The 13313-nt window shown below is 37.0% G+C and overlaps 1 protein-coding gene across 4 annotated transcripts in view; it reads right to left on the bottom strand.

Moving 5' to 3' along the window:
• Nucleotides 1–13313, bottom strand: part of NOVA1 (NOVA alternative splicing regulator 1) — a 144899-nt gene that overhangs the window by 51863 nt on the left and 79723 nt on the right. For all 4 annotated transcript variants that reach the window (XM_034417943.3, XM_034417945.3, XM_034417946.3 and 1 more), the window contains exon 3: nucleotides 1418–1584. In XM_034417943.3, coding sequence (XP_034273834.1) covers nucleotides 1418–1584 — 167 coding nt within the window. The remainder of the gene's footprint in view (nucleotides 1–1417; nucleotides 1585–13313) is intronic.

Genomic DNA, 13313 nt, shown 5'->3' with positions numbered 1-13313 from the left:
TGTCTTGGCGACGTTTCGACGAAGTCTCATTCGTCATCTTCAGGCTGGTGTTCTCGGCTTCGTGCTTCCAGGAGCAATGTGAGATCGCAGCTGTCTCTTCCTTTTTTAAAAGGAAGAGACAGCTGCGATCTCACATTGATCCTGGAAGCACGAAGCCGAGAACACCAGCCTGAAGATGACGAATGAGACTTCGTCGAAACGTCACCAAGACACTTCCAATTTTACGTGGGAGAAGACCCGAATAACCAAAGACCTACATACATACATACATACATACATACATACATACATATATATGGCTTGGCTGAAGTATAGATTTCAAAATATAGTGGTAAATTGGAGCAAATCTATATGTACTTGGGATGAAGCTGATGAAACTAAACTGTTCTGAATCTAAATCTCAACAAAAAAAATTTCTAAGCTACAACTGGTGGTACTGCTGCAGAAGTCATGGAGATTGTTGTCACTAATACAACACTTCACAGTGGGGAATGGTGGTAAGGTAACTACTGGATTAAGTGATAAGTCTGTCTTCCGCCTTGTGATGATACCATCATTAGTTATCTCACCAACAGCAACTTAAGGCAGTAGCCAGATCTTGGGAGACAAATGCTTTTATAATTTGCTCCATCAAATCTGTGCTTGTCCTGAGGTTATAACAAATATTTTTTCCAGAAAAGTCCAGTTTTGCCTCAACACCTAACAATCAACTCCTCTATATTCAAGAAAGGGTATAGTTATTTCTTGCCAACTCCTTTCATGAAGCACAAAACTCAGCCTGTCTTATTTATATTTTACTCCATACAGCCATTATCACAGCAATTTTCTTCACATCCCTGAAACAAAAAAAGTGATATGCACTTAGGAAAATAAATTGAAAACCTTTGCAATGTGAATTTTAGTGATAATCATCTAACAGACAAGTTTTTTTTTTTTTGTAATCTCACTCCATTTGAGCAGGAAAAAAAATAGAGCTACTATCTTTTTCTTAGGCTAAATGGTGGAAATTCAACTCTTGTCTTTCCAAATTTAATGAAATTAACTGCAGCACAAATTCTAACATTACTGATCTGCTCTCTCTCTCTCTCGCTCTCTCTCTTTCTCTCTCTCTCTTTCTCTCTCTCTCTCTCTCTCTCTCTCTCTCTCTGCATAAATATAAATGCACTTATTCTTCTTACATAGTAGTAGTTCTGTAGGATTTCCAGTTTATGTCAAAGTCAGGAGATGAATGTCAGAATGGAAAGTATGAAATAAGAGTTTCAAAATCAGAAATGCTGAAAAGTTTCTCATACTTATGCAAAATATATTCACTATGGTTGCTTTACTTGTAAATTGCTTAGGCTTTTTTGCAATATATTTAATCCAACACCAGCTTATTCTTCTCTCTTTCTCTCTCTCAAAAAAACAAACAACTCACTTGTTTGATGCGGTCCGGATTGACGGTTGTCTGAGGCTGCAGAATACTAACTGGTTCTGTCTTGGCCACATTTTGAGGCATTTCTCGTATCTTTTCAGCAATGAAGCCATGCACAGCATTTAGTGCTTCCACTGTTCCCTGGATCAAACACACCCGCTCTGTCGTACCTTCAGAAACAAATAAAATACATTTTGTTGTCTTGCTTTTAAAACATTAGGCATATGCAGGAACTAATCAAACTATAGCCTAGCAGTTTAACTAATTTGAACAAAATAACCGTGAAAAGATCATATTGTGATGCACAATGACTAGGATATGAGAGCTTAACGCACAAGGACGGAGAATGGGCATTTTTTTTCTTTTTGAACATTTTTTGGGGGATGAGTGTATTAATGTGGATATATTTAGATAAATATTGCCCAACTCTGTGTTGTGTGCCAGTTACACCTCATCCTAGACAGGGAGCCTTTCCATTTAGTCACTCATGCCCTGGTCATCTCTCAATTGGACTATTGCAATGTGAGCCATACTAGATGCCCAAAAAAGGACACATGTACCACCTTTGCTCTGAGAAATGCACTGGGTACCACTTCGCTTCCAGGTCCAATTCAAGGATTTAGTCAACACCTATATCCAGGCTATCTGCAGAACTGGCTTTGCCCCACCACATCAGCCCATCCTACATCAGCCCATGGTTCAGGCAGGATAGGTATGCTGCAGATCCCACCAGCCAAAGAATTTTGACTGGTGACATCTAAGAGGATGGCCTTTTCTGCTGCTGCTCCTGTATTTTTTTTTTTTTTAATTTGATTTATATGCCGCCCTTCTCCGGAGACTCAGGGCGGCTTACAATGTGCTCAGCAATAGCCTTCATCCTTTTGTATATTTATACAAAGTCAGCTTATTGCCCCCACAACTGGGTCCTCAATTTACCTACCTTAGAAAGGATGGAAGGCTGAATCAACCTTGAGCCTTGGCGAGATTCGAACCTGCAGTAATTGCAGGCAGCTGGTCTTAATAACAGCTTAATAACAGGGTGCCTTAGACCACTGTACTACCAAGGCTCTTTGTGGAGCATCCTGCCTTCACAGGGGAGGAAAGTCCCCAATCTCTTCGCCTTGCCCAAAAGGGTCAAAATCTGGCTATGCAACCTGAGGAACAGAGAGACCCATACAAATGTGGGGCTGACTGGCCCCATAGGAACACTTTCCTGCTTGTATTAACAACTGCTAACAACCCACTTTTGAATTTTTTGAATTTTTTGTTATTTTTATGATTTCAAAACTTTTTTATCTTCAATTAATTCTGATTTTAATGTTAATTTTATTGATTAAATTGTGCACCATTCAGAGCCCCTCTGAGGGAGATGGAAATACATACAAACAAACAATAAACAAACAAACAAATAAATAAATGTAAATAAAATGAAGGTACCTATAACTGCTTAAGGTTACATTGACTAGTTCACTTTGTTCAGCAGTAGCGGCTTCTCTGCATGTACAGCACATGCAGATTGGCCCTCCTTGAGCACCTCTGTGAGAAACTTCGTTCTTCTATGTAGTGTGATATGCCTCCATGAAATGAATCAGTCTTCAGAACCTTTCTTGCAATATGCTTACTTATTTGTTATAAGCGCTGACTCTAAGGAATATAAAGGACTATTTTAGGCTACCCCTTCATGGATTACTGCCTTGTTGTGGCTAAGGGGCTTATGTAGCTCAATGAAGCTATGAGCTATGCCATGCAGGGACACCCAAAACGGACAGGTCATAGCAGAGAGCTCTGAGAAAACGTGATCCACTGGAGAAGGAAATGGCAACCCATTCCAGTATCTTTGCCATGAAAACCCCATGGACAGTACCAAAAGGAAAAAAGATATGACGCCGGAAGATGAACCTCTCAGGTCGGAAGGTGTCCAATATGCTACTGGGGAAGAGCAGAGGGCTATTACTAGTAGCGCCAGAAAGAATGAAGCAACTGGGTCAAAGTCAAAAGGACGCTAATTGTGGATGCATCTGGTGGTGAAAGGAAAGTCCAATGCTATAAAGATTTTTTCTCCATAGGAACCTGGAATGTAAGATCCATGAATCAAGGCAAGCTGGATGTGGTCAAACAAGAGATGAAAAGACATAACATCAACATTATAGGAATCAGCGAACTAAAATGGGCAGGAATGGGTGAATTTAATTCAGATGACCATCAGGTATAGTACTGCAGGCAAGAATCCCTCGGAAGAAATGCAGTAGCCTTCATAGCCAATAAAAGAATAGGAAAAGCAATACTGGGATACAATCCCCAAAATGACAGAATGATCTCAGTTCGAATCCAAGGCAAACCATTCAATATCACAGTAGTCCAAGTCTATGCCCCAACCACTGGTGCTGAAGAGAATGACATTGACTGGTTCTATGAAGCCCTATAGCACCTTATAGAACTAACACCAAAAAACTATGTCCTTATCATCATGGGGGATTGGAATGCTAAAGTAGGAACCAAAAGATAACCGGAATAACAGGCAAGTTTAGCCTTGGAGTACAAAATGAAGCGGGACACAGGCTGATAGAATTTTGTCAAAAGAATACAATGGCCATAGCAAACACTATTTTCCAACAACCCAAGAGATGACTCTACACATGGACATCACCAGACGGTCAACACAGAAATCAGATTGACTATGTGCTCTGCAGCCAAAGATGGAGAAGCTCTATACAGTCAGTAAAAACAAGACCACGAGCTGACTGTAGCTCAGATCATGAGCTTCTTGTTGCAAAATTTAGGTTTAAATTGAAGAAAGTAGGGAAAAGCACTAGGCCACTCAGGTATGAACTAAATCATATCCCTGATGAATATACAGTAGAAGTGACAAATAGATTTAAGGAATTAGATCTGATAGACAGAGTGCCTGAAGAAGTATGGATGGAGGTTTGCAACATTGTACAATTGAAGCCTGGTGAGATTCGATATGCCAAATTGCAGGCAGCCGCCAGTCAGAAGTAGCCTGCAGTACAGCATTCTAACCACTGCACCACCGCAGCTCATACTGAAACACAGTGCTCTAAACTTTAAGTTCCAGTCTGGAATCTACAGTATTATAAATTTATTATTTATTACCTATTCTATACCATTTTATATATACAGTATATATAAACTAATCCACACGATTCTAAAATTCCATTACTTCCTGGTGCAATATTTATTTTCTCATTTTCTTTTGTGTTACTCCCTTTGAGTTTTTTAAGAATACAAAGGAAACTTTTCTTGTAGGCTGGGACATTACTCAAGGCCCTATGAACTTGGTATGATACATTATTCCTATCTTACTAGAAAATATTGCATTTCATCCTAAAAATTATGCTGTTTATTTTTAAGAGTTTTTTTAATGCCATTCTTGATGCTTTATTTATTTGATTTTAATCCCATATAAGTAACTCAGGATGGTGAACATACTTAATTCCTTTCCTCCTTCTATTTTTCCCACAACAACTCTGTGAGGTAGATTTAGTTGAAAAACAATGAGTGTCCCTTAATCACTCAGCTGGTTTTCATATCTAAGGCAGAACTAGTACTCAGTCTCCTTGTTTCTAGGCCAGCACCATAACTACCATATCACACTGAGTCTCCTTTGAATATCCTTTAGAATTTTAAAATTCCACTGATTTTTTCCTATTTTAAAAAATAATGTTTAACTATATATGCCCATAGGTGTTAATGTTTAAAATAGATACACTTTACTGAATCCATAAACATTTCCCAAATTCTATTATACCAGTCTTAGAATTTTCATGTTTCAATACCAAGTAGTACTGAAAAGCTAGAATAAACATGGATTAAGATAGACAAAACTAACATAGCCTAGCAGAGGGCTACAAATATTTACCTGGATGCAAGAACGATCAACCTCAATGATACCTACCATGTATAAGCTTCTGATTGAGGAAATCAGATTTCCAGTTTTTCTGTGTGTGAGGGAATGATTTTATAATGATTTAATTTTATTTTAATAAAAGGAAGTCTCTTTCACTTTTATTAAATTGAAGTTCAATTTGACTCCTCTTGGTCAATTCTATGCTTGCTAAGATACAATAAGGCTGATGTGAGCCCTCCCAGGAAACCATACAGAAAATACAACTAGATGAGCTAATTCTATAGAATCTAGCAGAACTGAAGGTACAGGCTACCTGCCACCACATTTAACTTCCTGAACAATTGGGTAGGTCCTATTAAATTACTTTCATTTTTTAAACATTATATATAACAAGATATAATTTAATAACTGAAAATACACCTTTAATTATTATGGATACATAGGTAAATATATTCTTTTCTTTACTATTACATATTATCTATAAGAACAGAGAGATTGAATTATAAAATATGTATTGACTGAAGTAGAACAATATGTAATTTTAAATAGAATTATTTCTCTAAAGATGTGGTTTCAGCAATCTCTACTAAACTGTGAGATATATGTTTGTTTGTTTGTTTGTTTGTTTGTGTATGTGTGTATACACACACATTCACATGTAATTGTTATCTAAACTATTTCAAAAAATTGAAGCGTTATTCTAGAAGATATTCTGCACAAAACACGACTATTGATATATAAATTAACTTGATCTATGGATGCAATTTCTTTGTGGTTTATTTCTCTCCCTCTCTCTCTTGTTATCTTTACTTTCTGCAAGCTCTCTTTCGGTGTAGAACTCCTGTGGCTCCTGCATTAAGTGCTCTATTTCTGAACAAGTGCACTAGGGAGTCTTTACATGAAGTATTAATTGTCTACTATATGATAAGAAGCATTGTGGATTGATCAATGTAGCTAATGCAATTGCTCTTTCTTGATCAGCAGACAAAACATTCATATAAAACAGATATCAGTTTACATAGATGATATTGGAAACTAACATAAACAGCACTTAAACTGATGAACACTATGAATAGTATCAAAACAAAAGAAATGAAATTTCATTAAGCTTACATTCAAATCAAATTTTCTGTACTGCAAAGTTTCAGATTAGAATTCAGAATTCTAGGTTTTTTTAATAACAAAAATACAAGATAAAAGTAAAATATACTCACATTATAATGCAATATAGTGAATTGTGAACCTAAAGATATTTATCCCCATGTCCACCATGTGCATAATGCAATATAATGTGGACTTGCCGTAACTCGGGCCCACAGTTTACATCCATAAGGTACCAATTCCTGATATACCAAAGGTGCCTGCGAGACACTTTGATCATCCTATTTTTTTCACAATTCTTTTAATTGAAAAATGTGGCATTAATTGACAATAGATTAATTGAAATAAGAGAGCTAATTCAGCTGCAAGCCTAATTCCATTTCCTGTATTCATAATCATGTTTATACTTTTATCTGTTATCTTATACATGCTTGACCAATAAATAAAAAGATAAATAAATATTTCCAACAATGGCCTTGGCTTTTATAAACTCCAGAGGTATTCTATTACTGAAGCCTAATGCTTTGTTTAGATTCAGGTTGTGGTAGAAAAAATACTGGGAAACCAAAGAAAGAGGGAAGTTGCAGCATCATCAGTTTATATCGGGGATGTCAAACTCAATTTCATTGAGGACCGCATCAGGGTTGTGTTTGACTTCAGGGGGCTGGGGAGGGCGTAGTCATGGTGGGCGTGGCCAGCTCAACGTCACTCGTGTCAGGGGCGCCTGTGGTGGCCCAAGCACTCTGCCAGCGAAAATGGGCTCCCGAGCTTCATTTTCGGCTGCGACAGCCTCCTGCAACCCTCTGCCAGCGAAACCGGAGCTCGGGAGGGCCACCCGTGACCCTATACATTTTGTAACTATATATTTTGATGTATTTCATATATGACAAAGAACATATGTAGCTGTATTCAAAGGAACTCTAAATTAGAAGTCATGCAGTAAATTTACAGTTTAATTACAGAGCTTCATTCAGAGGTCATATTATTTTACCACATAAATAGCATGGGAGAGGGGAGATTGGAAATTGAGAGACTGAAAATTTTAGTGTAAAATATTTCTTTTTTCCCAGTTGATAGAAGGGTGCAAAAGTTCCTTTATGCAGTGCTCCTCTGAATTTCAAAGCTATACATGTATGAAGGGCAGAGAAAACAGTTGCTATATTTAATGGTGTCTACTTGCTTTCTATTTTAATTGCAAAGTGATAGTCATCTTGCTGCCTTACAAAAAGGAAGATACTTTTTCCCTACAGTTACAGTGCCTGTATTGAAATATAATGGTCATATTATATTTCATGTATTGAAATATCATGGCCATATTTGAGTCCAAGCATGACGGAGAACTGGTAGCAGAAATTTTGAGTAGTTCGGAGAAACGGCAAATACCACCTCTGGCTGGCCCCAGAGTGGGATGGAAATGGAGATTTTGCAATATCCTTCCCCCAGGAATGGGGAGGGAATGGGGATTCTGCAGTATCCTTCTCCTGCCACACCTACCAAGCAACGCCCACCAAGCCACGCCCACAGAACCGGTAGTAAAAAAAATTGGATTTCACCACTGTAGTGTAAGTAACTTCACTTAAGATACCTTCCTAATTGAAGTTATTGATAGTCCTCTTCTTTAGTTGTTTAAAGAGAAGACAAAACGATGAGTAATTGTTGAATTAATACATATATATATATATATAAAAACAAACATTCCACTCAGTGCAAAAATTGACTGAATGATTCTTGATGGATAATTCAGTTTACAATTGAAAGCCTAAAGCAGGGGTGTCAAACTCGATTTTATTGAGTGCCACATCAGGGTTGTGTTTGACCTTGCGGGGACCAAGGTGGGCATGGCCAGCTTGATATCACTCATGTCGGGGGCACCTGTGATGGCCCAAGTGCTCTGCCAGCGAAAAGGACTCCCAAGCTCCGTTTTCGGCTGCGACGGCCTCCTGCAACCCTCTGCCAGTGAAAATGGAGTTCAGGAGGGCTGCATGTGGCCCTTCCAAGCTCTGTTTTCGCTGGCAGAAGCACTGCAGGCTGGTCCTTCACTGTTTCCAGGGGAGGCTGTGGGCCAGATATAAGCACCCAGATCCAGCCCCCGGGCCTTGAGTTTGATATCCCTGGCCTATAGCAAGGATAGGCCATCTTTGTTTTGACGATATTGTTGCCTAAATTAAAATAGTTCTTGGTATAAGTAAGTTTCTTCTAAAGTTGAGTGTGAATTACCTTTCTTTTTTTAATTTCAACTCATTGGTTTCCAGCCTATGTTTTGAGTCTCATTTTTTGTCCCTTGATTTCAACATAAAACAGGTTCAACTACTGCTTGACAGCTTACCTATAACTTCCCCTCTATCTTATCTTTTGCAAATTAAAATTTCCTCTTACTTTTCATGAGCTGGGTGGCACAATGGTTAGAATGCAGTATTGAAGGCAGCAGTTCGGCAGTTTGATTCTTACCAGCTCAAGGTTGACTCAGCCTTCCATCCTTCTGAGGCTGGTAAAATGAAGACCCAGATTGTTGGGGGCAATATGCTGATTCTATAAACCACTTAGAGAGGGCTGTAAAGACTGTGAAGCGAGCTAAGCATTATTGCTATTTAATCATTCTTTATAGTGTTTGATTTTTCTAATGTCTTATTATCATGGTAATATATATCTGCCATGCAGACCACATCATTTTTGAAATGCGGTCTCTTGAAGTAAACCCAACACTCATAATTATGATTTATCTAGAATAATATACTGGAACTATTACCTCCTGTGGTTTATATATAATGCTTCTGTAAATATTACACCAGCATTATACTGATTATGTTTAGATAGATCTTTCTCATATGTAATAATACCAAGTGATGTCTCACCAATTCTCTACCTTTGCATTTAATTGTTTCTACTTAAGTCTTTTCTTGTCCTTGTCCTTGTTTCTACTTAAGTCTTTCCTTACTTGTCACCTCTGAATAATAACCTGTTGGATTTTGACCACCATATAAACCTGCTGAGGTAATTCGGTATCCAATTTTATCTTCAAAGGAGTCAGCCATTCCCCCTAATTTGGCATCATCTACACATTTAATGAACAGTCCTAGATTCTACTTTGTTAGCTTAAAAATTGAAATAATACAGCAACAAGTACAGAATCTTCGGGACCTGATTTGCTGCCTAACTTTAACTTGAGGTTGTAACAGAACCCTTTAAAAGCAATTGTTTAGTCTGTTGAAAATGTATCACAATATAGTACCACCAGGTCAAATTTATATATCTTTTCTACCAGTGAATTGTAATAGACTTTATTAAATGCTTTACTGAGATCAAAACGTATTACATCCACAACATTCCCTTAATCTATGAAACTACTCTGTCATAAAAGATACATTTCTGGTTTGATACTAATTATGGTCAAACTATACCAGTGTTGGCAAACCTTTTCAGCACCGAATGCAGAAATGGGAGCGTGCATGTGTGTGCGTGGGAATGGCAGAAACCGGAAGAGCAGTTCCCCGGCACGCATGCGTGTGCTGGGAAGCTGAGCTTCTGGATTCCTGCACGCGCATGTGTGCCGATCATCTGGTCTTTCAGTTTTTGGCATGCATGCACGCACGAAAATCAGCTGGCTGGAACACAGGTGTGCATCGGAACCTGGAAGAGCAATGGGCAATGACTGGCGTGCCCAGAGAGATGGCCCTACGTGCCACTTCTGGCATGCGTGCCATAGGTTCGCCATCATGGAACTATATTATCTACTGATAATACTAATTTTAATTTATATGCTACTTAGCAAAAGTTCTGCCAGTTTACGGAATAGAGTTAACTACTAAATCAATTATTTCTTAGGTCCCATTCTTTTTTCCCCATTTAATTTATTAATTATTCATGTTTAATCTTCTTCATCAATCTTCCAGCATTCCATGAAATAGATCCTCTTACTATATCCCATAACTACTTTCTCACCTTTTCCATATTAACATACCATGAAACATGCCTACTTAAATGTATTTACAAATTATTTCCAATGGAAGAGAAATGAGACAGAAAATGAACACAATTCATGATTTAGTGGAATCCTTATGGTTTCCTTATGGTGAGGTTGGCTGTTTTCTTGAAGACTTTTCTTTACCAGACTAGGTAAGATCTTCACTGCTAGAAGACAGTGGCATTTGCTCTCTGTTTATATACAGTACCTTGTCGTGCCAGTGTTGGTGGGAGTTTTATACTGGTAATTCTTGATCATGGTTTTGTTTATTCCTTGATCACTTGTGTGGACTTAATCCTGGTCTTAATCACTGCTTATTTGGGTGTTGATTACGGGTGAGGTGGTGTTCAGATCATTTTGTTTCCTTTTTAGTTTTTTATTGTCTCTTTTTAATGATGTGTAAATATTGTTATCTCTATGTGTTGATGGCTGATAATTGTATATAAATGGAAAGCCCATCCCTCTAGCAATGAAGATATTACTTCATTGAACAATGAAATATCTGGTAACAAAATGTCTGCAAATAATAACTAAGTTCCAAGAGCACCAAGAATTCTACGGTTCAGCACTGAGTTATCTGGTGATTTAATACATAGCATTATATTGTAATTTAGCATTATGGTTGTATCAACCATTAAGAACAAAATGGAATATATGAAACATGGAAAGAAGTGTAACTGAATACACATGAAAGTGAAATCCAGTGGATTCGATTCTGCAATATATAGTATATGTGAAATGTTTTGTAATTTGATTTAAAAATGCATTAAAAATAACAATGAGTATCCAAATGGCAATGGCTCCATCTCCAAAATGTGACTCCAAAATAATCATTCTCCAATCCCTTCCCCAGCTTTTAGTAATAACATATAAACACAAACCAAATATCCCAAAGGTAGTGTATTCTTAGTTGCATTTACAAATCCTCCAGTTTAGTTTTAATGGAGATACCTTTGGGATATTTCTGAAACCCAACCCCCTTTCTTACTTTCTGGAATGTATACAAAGGAATCCTTTTACATGTAAAATATATGTGTAAAAATTATTGGACTTTTAAGAAGGGAGTTTTTTAAAAAAAAGAAATAAAGAATAAGAAGGTAAAATAAGTCTGAAACTTTTTTTGCTTGTTTTGCTGTTTTACATATCTTGTATTCTGAAATCTCATATTATTTCTAATTTAACATTTGTATGTAGAGCTAACACCATAGACTAACTTGTAGATGAAGCTGCTCATAGGATACAATTTTCAGCAACGTGTAACTAAAATCTATTAATTCAAAGTTGGCAATTTGTTGTCAGTTTAAAAGCTTTTGGTCTTCTATGAATGTCCCAATGTAACTGCTAAGGCAATCGTGTGTTGCTCCTGGTTCCCGGTAATAAAAATTTGCAGTAGTTCGGAGAACCGGTAATAACATTGGCTGGCCACGCCCCCAAATTGGTCCCCGGCCCAGTTGCCACTCGCTTACCCCACCCACCTCAGAGGCTTTTTTTTTTTTAACTTTTAAAAGCATTTTTTCTATAACCTCTTCGGCCGAAGAGGTTGTAGGAAAAAAAATGCCTTTAAAAGCCTCTGGTGATTCCAGCTGAGTTGCCTGATGTTCCGAGACTTTTAAAAGCATTTTTTTCTGCAATCTCTTTGGCCGAAGAGGTTGTATGAAAAAAATGACTTTAAAAGTCTCTGGCGATCCCAGCTGAGTTGCCTGATCGGCAGAGGCTTTTAAAAGCATTTTTTTCTGCAACCTTTTAAGGTTGCAAGAAAAAATGCTTTTAAAAGTAAAAAAAAAAAAGTTGGCCACACCCACCCAGTCACATTACCCCCCACCAAGCCACGCCCACAAAATAAACCATGCCCACAGAACCGCTAGTAAAAATTTTTAGAACCCACCCCTGTGCTAAGGCATTTACAGTTTTAAGCTGTTAAAAACCTGAACATAAAAGTAGGAATGACTAACTTTCTCAAATGTTTTAAAATGCCATTAAATATAGTACATATTTTAAAATAAAACCAAATGCATAAATGTTCTAGCCCTGAGGAAATTCCATTTAGGGCAATCAAATCATATGTACATTTATCAGAACATTAATCCAATTAATTTTAGGTGTTGTTTGATACAATTCTCAGAACTGGCTATGCTTACTTGACTTAAAAACTGGAATCCAATAAGGTTATTATGGTTAAAACCATTCCCATTTTAAAACTTACAAAGCTCTGAATATCTTTTCGAGAGCTAAGGAATAGGGGCAGAGCTTTCTCTAAAGCAAAAAAATTCAAAGTTTCCAATTTCTCTCCTTTTATTAGGCTATAGCTGATAATAGCACTACCATTTTATCAAAATTGTTCATAACCCAAAAATAGACATACATATGTTTTATTGACACTAGGTTATACTTCAAAAGGACTTTTTAAAATGATAGTACCAGTAAGCCCAGGTAAGAATCTTACTGGAAAGCTCAAAATATTTAAGAGACGGAGAAAGGACAATCTTTGTTGCTAAATTAGTGCCTTTCTGAATGTGGGAGAGGAAAAAGAATTTGTTAGAGAAGTTAAAGGGTCTAAAAAATAAACACATAAATACATTTTTAAAATATGAGAATGGAATTGTTAGGAAAAATCATCAAAAGTTTGTCTTCATTGCGCTAAGCTGTTACTATAACTTGTAACATAAAATGCCTCCTATAATAAAGGAAAAAATAGGAATTGATAAATAAGAACTTGAATACAGAGAATTTGGGAAGAAACAACATGTTATTAAATTGAGAAATAAGAAATAACTACATGAAACTTAATATATGAACTGCACCATCACCTAAGCTATAATCACAGTTATAAATATTTATACAGATATGATAAAACAAATAAATATTATGTTTTGTTAAGTTGCAAAAGTAGAGTAAGTATGTACAGTTATAGCAACACAAATGCTTATTTGCTGGTGCATTAAGGCTAAGAATCAGGCCACAGAATACAT

This window comes from Pantherophis guttatus, chromosome 1 (assembly GCF_059756535.1).
Source record: "Pantherophis guttatus breed Tessera chromosome 1, ASM5975653v1, whole genome shotgun sequence".
Taxonomy (NCBI): Eukaryota; Metazoa; Chordata; class Lepidosauria; order Squamata; family Colubridae; genus Pantherophis; species Pantherophis guttatus.
The sequence above is the reverse complement of the archived record's forward strand: the minus strand, read 5'-3'. Positions and strand labels throughout refer to the sequence as shown.